The sequence below is a fragment of the Oryctolagus cuniculus genome, chromosome 11, assembly GCF_964237555.1.
Source record: "Oryctolagus cuniculus chromosome 11, mOryCun1.1, whole genome shotgun sequence".
Classification (NCBI taxonomy): Eukaryota; Metazoa; Chordata; class Mammalia; order Lagomorpha; family Leporidae; genus Oryctolagus; species Oryctolagus cuniculus.
In genome coordinates this window covers 66,454,869-66,468,953 of record NC_091442.1, presented here as the reverse complement: position 1 = coordinate 66,468,953, position 14,085 = coordinate 66,454,869, and the positions used below count along the sequence as shown (strand labels likewise).

Sequence of the window (14,085 nt, the reverse complement as noted above, 5' to 3'; positions counted from 1 at the left end):
TAAAATCTTAAAAAACATGTAGAGCTAACTCTCATGCTTTAATTTACCATCTCTTTACTTGAATGAGCAGTGAAAACTTTCAGTGGGAGTTATTTGTTTTTTAAGGCTGTACTAAAACATCAGAAATATCAGACTGCCTAGAAAGCATGTATTCTGAGAAAATGAATCAGTTTGTTTTTAGTTTATTTTCAGCCAGGTCACTCAGAATTTTTTTCAAGAATGGGACATGTTTTGATCATTATTAAACATTGAGGCAGAGTCGTTTTAGACAACTCTCATTTACTCATTCACTCAGTAAATATTAGTCAGCATCTATTATGAACAAACAGTGTGCTAGGCAGTGGTGTCCAGCAACACGTAAAACAGACTCAGTCTCTTTTTTTTAAGATTTATTTTATTTTATTTGAAAGACAGAGTTACAGAGAGAAGCAGAGACAGAGAGAGAGGTCTTCCATCTGCTGGTTCACTCCCCAGATGGCCCCAATTGCTGGAGCTGCGCCAATCTGAAGCCAGGAGCCAAGAGTTTCTTCTGGGTCTCCCACGTGGGTGCAGGGACCCAAGGACTTGGGCCATCTTCTACTGCTATCCCAGGCCATAGCAGAGAGCTGTATCAGAAGCGGAGCCTCCGGGACTAGAACCAGCTCCCATATGGTTTGCTGGAGCTTCAGGACAGGGCTTTAATCTGCTGCACCACAGTGCCAGCCCCTCAACCTCAGCTTTCATCAGTTGATAATATGATGGGGAAGAAGAAAACACTTGTGAATATATGAGTAAGACTTCAGGCCGGCGCCATGGCTCAATAGGCTAATCTTCCGCCTTGCGGCGCCGGCACACCGGGTTCTAGTCCCGGTTGGGGCGCCGGGTTCTGTCCCGGTTGCCCCTCTTCCAGGCCAGCTCTCTGCTGTGGCCAGGGAGTACAGTGGAGGATGGCCCAAGTGTCTGGGCCCTGCACCCCATGGGAGACCAGAATAGGTACCTGGCTCCTGCCATCGGATCAGCGCGGTGCGCTGGCCGCAGCACGCCAGCCGCGACGGCCATTGGAGGGTGAACCAATGGCAAAGGAAGACCTTTCTCTCTGTTTCTCTCTCTCACTGTCCACTCTGCCTGTCAAAAAAAAAAAAAAAATTAAAAAAAAAGACTTCAGTCTGTAATGGAGCATCTACATGTAATACAGTGTCTACAGTACTGCTTTCAATGATTGAGTGGATCAGGGATGAGAGAGAGGGACAGAAGCAAGACTCAGATGGGCAGAGCTGTTAAGAAGCTAATGCAGGGGCTGGTATTGTATACTTTTTTTTTTTAAGATTTATTTATTTATTTGAAAGGCAGAGTTGCAGAGAGAGAGAAAGAGAGATCTTCCATCTGCTGGTTCATACCTCAAATGGCCGCAACTACTGGAGCTGGGGTGATCCGAAACCAGGAGTTTCTTCTGGGTCTCCCACGTGGGTTCAGGAGCCTAAGTCCTTAGGCCATCTTCTGTTGCTTTTCCAGGCACATTAGCAGAGAGCGGGATCAGAAATGGAGTAGCTGGGATGCGAACCAGCACCCATATGGGATGCCGGCACTTCAGGCGGCTGCTTTACCCACTAGGCCACAGTGCCAGTCCCATAAATAAGTCTTAAAACAAACACAGAAGCTAGAAGCTAATGAAGTAGTAGAGGTGACAGATGATGTGGCCAGAAGGAAGCCTTCTTTAATACCCCAAACTAGTTTTCTTTGGGGGCTCTTCTGTTTGATTCCAGCCCTTGTCTCAGTTTATAACTATGTCTTTGTTTATTTGATTGTTACATTGATGTCTGGTCCCCAACTGGGTCTTCCATTCCTTGAGAGTAGGAACTGTGTGTGTTTGCCATTTTATCCTCAGCACCTAGCACAGTGTCTGATGCATAGTTGTTGAATGAGTTAAAAAGAAGAGGATGGTAGTAAAGAGGTGGATTCCAGAATTTTTAGGAAATTGGGTTGATAAGTTGATGTGAAAATAAAATGTGAAGATTAGAAGATGACTTTTAGGTTTTGTTTTGAGAGTCAGGTAAGAATTACAGCCAGAAGAGTAGGTTCAAAGTGGGAGATGTTGAGTTGGTTTTGGATTGATTTGATTTTCCTATGGTATTTCCATATGAAAATATCAAGTAGGAAGAATGAATAGGTCTCAACTTCATGTTTTCCTATTTTGGGATTTGCTGATGTGTTGCACCTGGCTATTAGTGTGGCCATCAACAGGTAATATACATTTTGGTTCCAAGGTCTAATAGAGTGAGATGTCAAAGAGAGCCCTGCCTTGCAAGAACATGGCTGGGGATAATGTGTTGGCTGGTATCTTGCCTACAGACAGTTCTCATGCCTTAAGTAGTTTATGGAGCAGAAGACAGCGTCACCAAGTGCTGGAGTTTTTGAGAACAACAAAATGTCTCTGAGCTTTATATATACTCGCACCACAGGAGAAATCTTAACTACATGTCAGGAATAAGCCCCAATTTCCCAGAGAATCTCCCACCTCCATTCTTGGGAGCATATTTCTAACATTCTTGAAAGGAAGTAGGGTTGTTGATCTGCTTGATTTTGCCAAACAATTCTGCAGTTTTTTGTGTTAGTTTTCTGTGGGTCATTGTTACCTTCTTTCCTTGTCTTGCTTTTTGAGCCACTATTAAATGTGTGGTCTTTTTATGAGAACTGCTTTCTTGAGAATGAACAAACCAAATGGAACAGAAAAGTGGTCTACACTAATTATATTCTCAGTTAATCAATAATTCTTTTGACTGAGTATAAGAACTTACAGGGAATTAAGAGAAATTATTATTTTCCAGCTTGACCTATAATTTTGCATTGATTACTCTTGAAAATTCTAGTTACAGAAGCTTATCCTGGAATATACAGATACAGCTACAGCACTTTTATATGAGATACTTCTTGTCTTTCAACAGGTACATTTTATTGTGTATTATATGACTTAACTATTATGTTACATATATAAAATTGTGTTATTAATAATGAACTAGAATTATTTCATTCAAATACTACTTTTGCTATGAAGTGCTCAGCTGGCTTATTTAACTAAACACTAATTTTAACTATTTTATTAGTCAGGATAAAAATGTATTTGAGGCTGTCCTTTTCAGTAGAACTTGAGCTTCATGATTGTATCTTGTTTATTTCCTTGATTTTTGAGGGGAATCTTGGATTGGGATCCACAAAGTTTGCCATTAGCTGGATGATGTCCTTTCTACAAAACTGTCCTCCCATAGTAAGTATCTATTAGGAAAACAAAACCATCCAAGAGATGCCCTTGTGCTTAGTTACTAAAACACAGATTTTCTCTGTGACAGAGTCACGTCTGTAAAACAGAAACAAAAAATGTAAATTTGATCATTATTTAATTGAAATAGAATGTTTTTACATCGAGACTTGATTGTTTACTGAAATAGTATCAAAAATGATCTTTATTTCATGAAAGACTCTAGGATATGTGCAAAAAACATAGTATCAAATTATTGACTTTGTAATTAAGTAAAAAGATTAACGTTTCACTTAAATAATATGAATATAACATCTGGGTCATCTGTGCACCTGTCCTGGAAGATACCACCCTAGTCCACACTAGCACCATTTCTGACCTTGATGTTACACTTGCTTCTAAATGGTCTGTCTATCTTCACACCAGATTACAGCCAGAGGGAGCTATTTAAAGTAAAAATCATCTCTTGCTTTAAATCTCTTATCAGATTTCTGCTTTTAATAAAAACTAAACTCACTGATAGGACCTCTAAGGCCCAAGGGTTATGGCCCTGCAGCCTCATTACTTGGCTCTGTGGGTTTCTAACACACTGACAGCATCTCTTCCCCTAACAACTCCATCGCAGAGTTTTTACGATGGCCCCTGTCTCAGTCTGTTTTGTGTTTGCTATAACAGAATGCCACAGAATGGGTAATTTAGAAAGAACAGATATTTATTTGGCTCATGGTTCTGATAGAAAGCCCGTGATTAAAGGGCTGCATCAGGTAAGGGCCTCCTGCTATCCCACAGCAGAAGGCAGAAGGGCAGAGCAAACTCACTGATAAAAAACTGACTCTGTGATAATGAACCCACTCCAGTGAGTGTCCACGTAGATAACAGCTTTAATCCATTCATGAGGGCAGAGCCACTGTGACCTAATGCACCCCTGCTAGCTTCCTTCTCCCAACACTGTGGCACTGGAGATTCAATTTCCGACACATAAACTTGGAGGACACATTGAAACCACACAGTATGTCTGGCTCCAAGTGCTTTTTGTTCCTTTCTCCACCTAGCTGGTCCCTATTCATGGTGCAGCAGAGGATGATTCTCTGACCCCTCTGACCAGGTCAGACGTGCCCAGTGGCCTCTGTGATCTCTTGACAAAAGCTTTAAGAGGAGCCAGTCATGCTTCCCTGCTTTCTCTTTTCCTTCTGGCATGGGAACTGGTGATGTTCTACATGGTGGTTACCCTGCCATCTGATGGCCCTGAGTGCCTACAACGAGCAGCGTCACTTACCAACCCATGAGGGACATACAGTGTAAACTGATAATGAACCTCTGTTGTTTTATGCAAAGCAATTAATCGTACATAGGGAGGTTTGTTACCCCAGCAGAACCTAGTCCATTATGATGATTACCATGTGTCTCTCTCCCAACCAACTGTTGGTGCCATGAGGGTGGGAGCTATGTCTGTTGTGCTAGTTACATAATAGATGCTTAATAAAATATCTGCTGAATAAATTCTAATAAAGGCTCTATCCTTTAATATCTTCTTAACTCCTCAAACTTGGTTTCCTTTTATTTATTCATGCATATTCAATCAACACATATTTTAATAGGAAATATTCACATTAAATATTCATTAATAATGGTGACTTGACATGAGGTAATCATCAGTAGTTCCTGGCTTTGGGCTGGGTTGTTTTTTTTTTTTTTTTTTTCTAGATTCTCCTTCTCAGGTCCCTACAACATTTAGGACAAGGGTGACAAGAAGGTACACTTGTTCGTAGAACAGCCAACTACCTTATTCAGAGATTGAGCCCTTAAGCTTGGCTCCTTCAGCAGCACACAGACCCTAGCTGGTCTACAGACCCACCTCAAAGAGTGTCATAATGTTAATCACTAACAGCAATGGAGGCTCATCTCAGCAAGATGCAATCCCCTTGCTTATTCTGTGCAATGGGTGCAGACCCCATCATCTGAAATGATATGTGGAAATCTGGGGTCCCAAGGGTTCCAAGCAATAGAGAAGTTTCTTTAGCAACCTCTAAAGTTGATTCACCAGAGGACCTGAGCTGAATTTGAGGCCAGTGTGACCATGAAGCCTGCCAGGATGAAAGTTGGCAAAAGGCAGAAAGACTGTTAGCATTGCTGAAAGCTTCAGTTAGCCCAGCTCTAGACCAGATGAGCAGAAACAGACCAGGTGAGAGAAATTTCGGAGCAAAGACACTGTCAGGATCATTGAATGCACCTGCATGTCAATTGCTCTGATTGTTTCACTTGCTTAGAACAAGGTGCTAAAGAAGTTGCAAATTGAATCCTCAGGTGGACTGTGTCCTAGTACTGAGTAACATTTTGGCGAGAAGTAGGGCAAAGGCATTGACAGAAGGGTGGTGAGGGCTTCAGCCTAGATTGGTCAATGAGGCTGCAGCTGAAGTAGGTGCTTCTGTGGGCAGCTGGCAGCCTCCAGATAACTGCTTTTCCCTTGTCTAGGTTACTTTTGTGGCCAGTATTGTGAAACAAGTGGTGAAGGGGCTTTCAGCTTCATTGCAGCTGCTAAGTCCATGCCAAGCAGTTCTGTTGTACCAGCAGTTTTATATCCTCAAGAGCTGCCTGCAGTACAGCAAGACCCTAGCTGAGTATATTAGGAATGACTACAGAGAAGAATTCAGGTAAGAAAAAAATAATGAACAGAATCTGCAGAACACCATTCATTTCTAATTTTCACGCAAACCTGCAACATGGCCCAGCACTTACAAGATTAGGTAAAAACAGAAAACTCTATTTTTAGTTTTAATAATGTTTCACCTTGATTTGAAGTAAAGTAGGATTTGGGGGAGTTCTGAGAACCACTGCCACTTGAAGTATGTTCTCAGGCCAAAAAAGACTAGTAAGACATCCTTTCTCTTTGAAGAACTGTTTCCTGCTCTTTCTCTTTACTGCATCCTGTGTCTTATGGAAGTAGTAATAATTTTCACCTGCTGTGAGTAATTAGAGTAACAAATCCCATTAAAAGGGTGATAAATTATGGACTGTGAGCTCAACTCAGTCATTGGAAAGACACAATTGAACAGCTAATAATGGTGTTATTAAGTTTTGTCTGTATGTTTCATTTACCCCTCTCTTATGCTCAGTAGCAGAACAGTAAGAAAGTGCAGTAGCCAGCATTGTTTCATCAGCTAGCTTGTTCTGCACCTCAGGGGTTGCACTTCTATTTATAGGCTGGCGAAGCCAAGTGCACTTAGCAGTACAGACCGGCATTAGCACCTATTAAGGAAAAAACCAGGTTGCATTTGACTTAAGATGAAAAGGGTGCAGTGGGCGTAGCTTTGTCACTAGTCTGAATAGAGATATTAAAGGATGTGGAGGTTTACATTCTGGCCTTAGAGTGGGTTTTTTAAAAATGTTGGGCCCAGTTTGTAGACTTCGTCCCCCCACCACACCCCATGTGGTATTATACCATAGGTTCCATTCTGGCGCTCATTAAAGGAATTTATTTTTTGCTGAGTTGGTCCAAAAAATCCAATTTCAGCCCCTCCCCCTTCTTTTTTTTTTTAAGGTAAAATTCACATAGCATGAAATTAGCATTTTTGAACTGTATAACTCCGTAGTTTTTACTCTGTTTCATAATGCTTAGTAACCATCACTGTTATTTAATTGCAGAACATTTTCATCATCCCAAAGCTAACTCAGTACCCATTCATAATCACACTGCATTCTCTCCAAAGCCCCCAGCCCCTTGCAATCACTAATAGAATATGTCTTGGTGAACTTGCTTATACTGGAGATTTCATGCAGAAATCTAAATGGGATCATACCACATGTAGTTTTTTGTGTTGGGCTTTCACTTACTATAATGTTTACAAAGTTCATCCATGTTGTAGCACATATCACACAACCCAATTTTTTAAAAAGATTTATTTTTATTTTTTTATTTGGAAGTCAGTTACAGAGAGAGAGGAGAGGCAGAGAGAGAGAGAGAGAGAGAGAGAGAGAGGTCTTCCATCCAATGGTTCACTCCCCAATTGACCGCAATGGCCAGAGCTCCGCCTATCTGAAGCCAGGAGCCAGGAGCTTCTTACTGGTCTCTCCCACATGGGTGCAGGGGCCCAAGGACTTGGGCCATCATCTACTGCTTTCCCAGGCCATAGCAGAGAGCTGGATTGGCAGTGGAGCAGCCGGGTCTTGAACCAGCGCCCATATGGGATGCCGGCGCTTCAGGCCAGGGCATTAACCTGCTGCGCCACAGCTCCAGTCCCTACAACCCAACTTTAAAAACTTATTTATGAACATTTAAAAAGCAGGACCACCAGCAAAAATGATATCACACAAATAGATGACAATAGTTGGCTGGAACTCACTACAGCTGCCCCACAGTGAATCGTGTTTGTTTAGCTTAACACAGTCTCTCTCTCTCTCTCTCTTGCTTACTTTTACCCTAACTCCCTAATTCATGTTGCTTTTTTTTTTAAGATTTTATTTATTTGAGAGGTAGAGTTATAGAGGGAGAGAAAAGTCTTATATCCATTGGTTCATTCCCCAAATGGCTGCGATGTCTGGAGCTGGGCCAATCCAAAGCCAGGAGCCAGGAGGTTCTTCCAGGTCTCCCATGTGGGTGCAGGGGTCCAAGCACTTGAGCCATCCTCTACTGCTCTCCCAGGCCACAGCAGAGACCTGGATCAGAAGAGGAACAGCTGGGACTCAAACCAGTGCCCATACTTACAGTGCTGGCCCCTCATGTTATTTTCGGGCATTTAGATTTGTGGTCCTTGTTTTAAACTGGTGATTTTCAACTCACTTTGCATTTGAATCACCTGGGTAACTATTTTAAAATACTCCTAACCAGGTCTCAAAAGCAGAAGTTGTTTCAGTTTTTCCAAGTGAGCCCGGGTCAGTGGTAGGTGATTCTGATGTACACGCAGTTGAGAGCCATTCTCTAGGTCATCCAAAGGGATCACTAACAGCCTTCTCATGTTTGTGTCTCCAGTTGGCCTCCCCTAGACTTTTACTAAGTCTATGGAGATGAACCTTCCTCCCCTCTTGAGGTGGCCTTAATGATCGCCTCAGCCTGAACCTTTCGTTTCAGCTCCCACAGTGCATGCATGGCCTGAGAAACCAAGAAGCAGAAGTCCCATCTCAGACTGTGGTGAGGACAGTCCCAACTTCCTTATTAATTCTTTAATGACCAGTACATTATTAATGAATTACACTTCTCTGCTTAAGCACTTCGGTGAGCTGAAAGGCACCCACATCAGAGATTTTATAGGTCACAAATGGAGGAGGTTTGGAAGCTCACAATACTGACTACATCTTGGGACTTGGATACCCACACCCAAAAACACTACAGCAGTGAATGTGAATGTACTGAAGTCACCAATGTGAAAATACTTGTTTTGTAAAACTGTTTTCTTTTTGTGATTTGCAGGTACTTTATTCACATGCCAGCCTTGAAAAAAAGACTCCCGTTGTGTTACCCTATTACCCAACCTACCACTCAACTTTTTCATGAAGTTCTGCAATTGATTGAACAGAAACAATGTGTAAAATATTAGTAAGAGTGTAAAATGCCAACAAGGAATCAGCTTTAAAATTTATGAGAACCATTTTTGATTTATTTAACATCTGGCTATCTGTGTACCTTGTCAATGAAGTTTTTGAATGTTACATCAACACTTCTCTAAGAGAAGTCTTCAAATTTTTGATCTGCTATCCCTCAAAAAAACCTATTAAATCCCTTCTGACATACATAAGGTGGTGCTAAAATCTAGTGTTTCTTCAGAGAAAAAAAAAGTTTTCTAAGACACAAAACCTGAAAAGGAAGTGGGAGCTCATGGAGAACAAATGCAATGTAATAGGATGGGCTTTGTTGGTGTGATAATGTTGAGTGATGTGAAGCCATGGAAACATCCAGAGAAACTGCAGGTGTACACACCTCAAAGTGAATATTAGAGGGGCCGGCGCTGTGGCATAGTGGGTAAAGCTGCTGCCTGCAGTGCCAGCATCCCGTATGGGTGCTGGTTTGAGTCCCAGCTGCTCCACTTCCTATCCAGCTCTCTGCTATGGCCTGGGAAAGCAGTAGAGGATGACGCAAGTCCTTGGGTCCCTTTATCCGTGTGGAAGACCCAGAAGAAGCTCCTGGCTCCTGATCAGCGCAGCTCTGGCCATCGTGACCATCTGGGGAGTGAACCAGTGGATGGAAGACCTCCCTCTCTCTCTGCCTCTGCCTCTCTGTAACTCTTTCAATAAATAAATCTTTACAAAAAAGTGAACATTAGAGAAGTGCTGAGCAACAGGTTGACACCTGCCTTCTCCACCTATGAAAATCCTAGTGCGGAAGTATTCATGGAATAATGGGCAGTGGAACACAGGCATAACTGCACAGAATGTCAGTTCCTTACGTATCACGGGGAAAGAAGCTTGGACTCTTCTAATAAAATGCAGTGCATCCTACTACTCTGTTAAAGGCACCTGTGGACTAATCTGAGCAGTTCCATAGAGATTCGTGGAAAAGTATCTTGGAAGTGACCCATGAGCAGATACAACTCTCCATTTAAAAAATGTCTTCAATCTCCTATCTTACAGCAGTAAGCCAAAGTATTTAACAAATACTTAACTTTATCACACTGAGCTAATATTTTGGACTTGTAAGAACCTAGGATCTGGGATTTCTGTTACATTGATCATGACGAGCAAATATCAGAGAAAAATCTACCTCCAAAGAAAGATCTCCCAAGCCAGATTTGTCTGTGGTATCGTGAAGAGAATGCTCAGGACATTTTATTTCTGGTCCTAAGTAAGTCAAATCAGCAGTTGTTTGACTTGAAGCCCAGGTCCCCTTTCCAGCCCAATTCTGCTTCTTGCTGGGCTTCCTCTGTCAGGTGGCAGGGTGGGACTACATGTTCTCTAAGTTCTCTTCCAGCTGTAACTTTCTCTACCTGTACAATGTGCTACTTAACACTTGGAAATGGGAGAGAGTGTTCCTCGGCTATCCTGGCTCAGTAGATGATTTCACACTGATTGCAAATAACCTGCTTTCTTTGGACCCAAACCATTTCTTTCAGCCCTCACCAGCTTCACCCAACAGAGTCTCTAAACCTTCTCCAACCTCAATACAGAGTCCAAGCCTTCTACCCTCCACTTTGGGGACAGAGAGGAGTGCAAAACCGCCTGTTACATGGGGGTTACTCCCAAGAGAGGGTCAGTCAGAGGAACATGGAGAGCTTCTTGGAACATAGGCAAACTTCACTTAAATAGGACCCGTGAATACTGGTGAGTGGTGGAAGCCAGAGGATGACACTGAGGGGATCAGCTCAGCTCTGCCTCAGTTTCTAAGCAGCACCCTGGCTCTGGGCTGGTGAGTCCAGGCACTGGCGAGTACTTGGGGTCTCTCTTTCATGTGCTTGCGTGTCCATATTACTTTTCCTCTCAGCCCTGAGATCATATTTTATCTCTAGGAGTGAAAGCTCTCTCAGAATGTACCTGCAATCTTTCCATATAAGGCCCAAGTCAGAGGCTTTTCTTGAGTTAATGGTTGAATATTTGCCACCTTGATTTTCTTCAGTTTACTCTGTATGACTCATGTCTATTCATTTGCACAGTTGGGGGGTGGTGGTGAAGGAACCAGAAATTAACAGTTTGAAGTGTTAGCCTATCACAATTCTTTTCTGCTATGTGATTTTGTGAGAAAATAATTAAATATCCCATCTGTATTACTGGTCATACATCTCTAACATTTTAGCTAAATATTGACCTCAACCACAAAGTAATTATTCTTTAGGAAGTCTAATTGTAGAAAAATCTTGAATATGAAATCCACATAAATCACTTTTTAAGGTTATAAAGAACCTACAAAAACAAATACACATAGCCAGTTTTCAGGTTGAGTTGAAGATTCTACACCCTTTACAGAATAAACATGACCATTTACCATTCCCACATACTTCTATAGTTATCCATTCTACTATTTAAGAAATTATATATATATATGCCCATATAATATAATTTAAAAATTATATATGTACATATAAAAGTACACCATGAGATCAGCAGTTTTTGGACCAAAATACTTGAGTTTAAATCCCAGTTCTGTGCTAGTTTTGGATCTTGGGAAGTAACCTCTCTAAGTAAAGGTACTGTATATAATCTACAGTCTGTGGCTGCTGAGAGATTTAAATGAACAGTTGTTGAAAAAATTTGCTGTGTCTGGCATGTTGTAAGGACTCACTAATGGTATTTTTTTGTTATTATTAAAATAATACCAAAGGTGATTGAATATTTAGACATTAATAAGGATTCCTTTCCTCGCCTTACCTTTTAGAGCACTACTGGGACTAGCCACTATACTCAAAGAGCTCCTGATCTTTATGGCACTGGAGAACAGATTGATTTGAATATTAAATTGAAAATCCAACTGTGTGTTACCACAAATGTCATTAATTGACAAGTGACGGTTTCTACTGTCTACGACCATGAAGGATAGTTGGCTGTAATCAGCACCATAAATACAAGTTCTGTGTGGGAAATACTCTTTCCAAGGGTAAACAGAATGTTTTTTTAGCCTTTGATTTGAACTATAATTGCTAACTGCTAATTGCTAACTAATAGCTATTTTATACTTAAAGTTCCTAATTGCTTCACAGGTAAGTGCTAGAGGAAATAAATGAAAAGCTTCTTAGTTTTATTGAAATCTAGATATTCTACATATTATGTAAAGGGAAAGAGCCTGAAGTGCCTATAGTTGATAGTATATTTCCATATCTAATCTCACTCACTGGTAATTAATACCATGTGTAACTGTGCATAGGAATACTTGTGAGTACATTATCTTTTATAAAAGATTTTTAAAATTTATTTGAAAGGCAGAGTTACAGAGAGCGAGGGAGACACACACACACACAGAGAGAGAGAGAGAGAGAGAGAGGAATCTTCCAACCACTGGTTCACTTCCCAAATGGCCACAATGGCCAGAGCTGAGCTGATCTGAAGCCTGGAGCCAGGAGCTTCTTCCTGTCTCCCATGTGGGTGCAGGGGCCCAAGGACTTGGGCCATCCTCTGCTGCTTTCCCAAGTGTACTAGCAGGGAGCTGAATTGGAAGTGGAGCATCTGGAACTTGAACTGGCGCCATATGGGATGCAAGCACTGCAGACTGGGCTTTAACTTGCTGCACCACAGCGCCAGCCCTGGAAATGTCTTGAAGAGATAAATTTGATGGCAATTTAAAAAAAAAAGATTTATGTATTTGAAAGGCAAAATGACAAAGAAAGAGAAGTCCTTGTTCTGGAGGAGTCAGGAGCCAGAGCCAAGACTCAAACCCAAGTACTCCAATGTGGGATACAGGCATCTCAACTGCTAGGCTAAACACTCAATCCTGATTGTATTTGTTATTAAAACTATACATTGTAGATATGTTACGGTGATTCCAAATTAAATAATTCACCACCATTAGATCCTAACCAATCCAAGTGTTTTACTTGTCTATATGCTCTTCCAGTTCCTTGTTATTCCTACTTTACTAAAATCATAATTTTCTCTTTTGCCACTTTGAGTGGGTTTGATGATATTCCACAGAATTTTCTAGTTCCTCTATAATGGAATTTTTAAAATATCTGTTTAGACAGTGGAGTCCATGTCATTCACTTTCTGGATTGCTCCCTTTCTAGAGAGGGGCTCTGGGAATTACACAGCAAAAAATGAAGCTGACCACATCAAGTAAGTGTTGATGGTATATGAAGGAACTTCAAAAAGTTCATGGAAAGGGAAATAAAGTTTTAAATGTGGGCAAGATGTTGAAATCATTCATAATGTTTTCATAATAGTCATTTTCCATGAACTTTTTGATAGTTCCTCCTATGGTGGACATCACCCAGACAGTTTCTTCCCTCAGCCCTGCCTTTTTCCACCTGGCCCCTAGCAGGGACTAGTGAGGCGAAGTTTTACAAAGCTGGGAAGAGGTAAGGTCTGTGGAAGAGGCAAGGTCTGTTATACAGATGAGCGATTCTGGCTTCTGGATATGAGGACACCTGGGGTCAAAGGGTTTTCTCTCTCTCTCTATTTTTTTTTTTCCTGTCCTCCCTTCCTTTTCTTGTTGCCTTCAACTTGGAAGGTGACCCTGGCTGTGGAGAGCTAAGAGAGAATATGTGTGGAGCAAGAGGAAAGGATTTTTAAAAATATATGCCCCCCAAGATTCTGAAAGGGGAAAAAAGGACCTTTTAAATTTCTTTCTAGCTGGTCCACTTCCTTGGAGGCCCAGGGAAAAGAGGATGCCCACTAATAAAGGTGTTAGATTTTTCTCTCTTCGCTTTCTACTTCTGGTGGTGATGAGGACACAGCAGTAGTAGTGGTAGCAATGACTGGGTGTACAGGGTTTTGTTTGTTTTACTAGCAAGGAGGCCGATGGTGGAGGAAAAAGAGGGTGTGGATCAAGTGACATAGGGCTTCCATCAGTACCATTTCAAGTACTATTTATGTGGGTTTTGGTGGCTGTTCTGCAATATCTGCCACTATTTATATCATTGTTTCTACAGAGAAATTATTGTCTTCCATCAGCTGACATACAGATAAATTTGGAAAGGTCACATTTATAAAGGGAGCAGACTATTTGACATCTATTAACAACTATTATGCCCACCAGAGGGCACAGTTGGATTAGAGAGAAATCAAGGCAAAGCACTGATTTTTTTTTAATTGTAAAAGACATGTAATGATTAATATGCTCACCTGATCCATTGTTGTATACATACATACACACATACATAAAGATTTTGTAGCATCAGCGTGCATACCTTATATCCTAACATTTATTTAAAAGGTAGAGGGCAGGCATTGAGCATAGTGGTTAAGTCATCAGTTGGGATGTCTGCATCCGTCTTGGATTG

General features: G+C 41.3%; 1 protein-coding gene across 3 annotated transcripts in view; it reads left to right on the top strand.

Moving 5' to 3' along the window:
* Positions 1–10,920, top strand: part of C11H12orf56 (chromosome 11 C12orf56 homolog) — a 97,580-nt gene extending 86,660 nt beyond the window's left edge. For 2 of the 3 annotated variants that reach the window (XM_008256734.4, XM_051845643.2), the window contains 4 exons: positions 2,847–2,921; positions 3,167–3,241; positions 5,705–5,883; positions 8,637–10,920. In XM_008256734.4, coding sequence (XP_008254956.1) covers positions 2,847–2,921; positions 3,167–3,241; positions 5,705–5,883; positions 8,637–8,763 — 456 coding nt within the window. In that variant the 3' untranslated portion in view covers positions 8,764–10,920. The remainder of the gene's footprint in view (positions 1–2,846; positions 2,922–3,166; positions 3,242–5,704; positions 5,884–8,636) is intronic. The other variant, XM_051845642.2, reaches the window with a different exon arrangement.
* Positions 10,921–14,085: the final 3,165 nt, after the last annotated feature.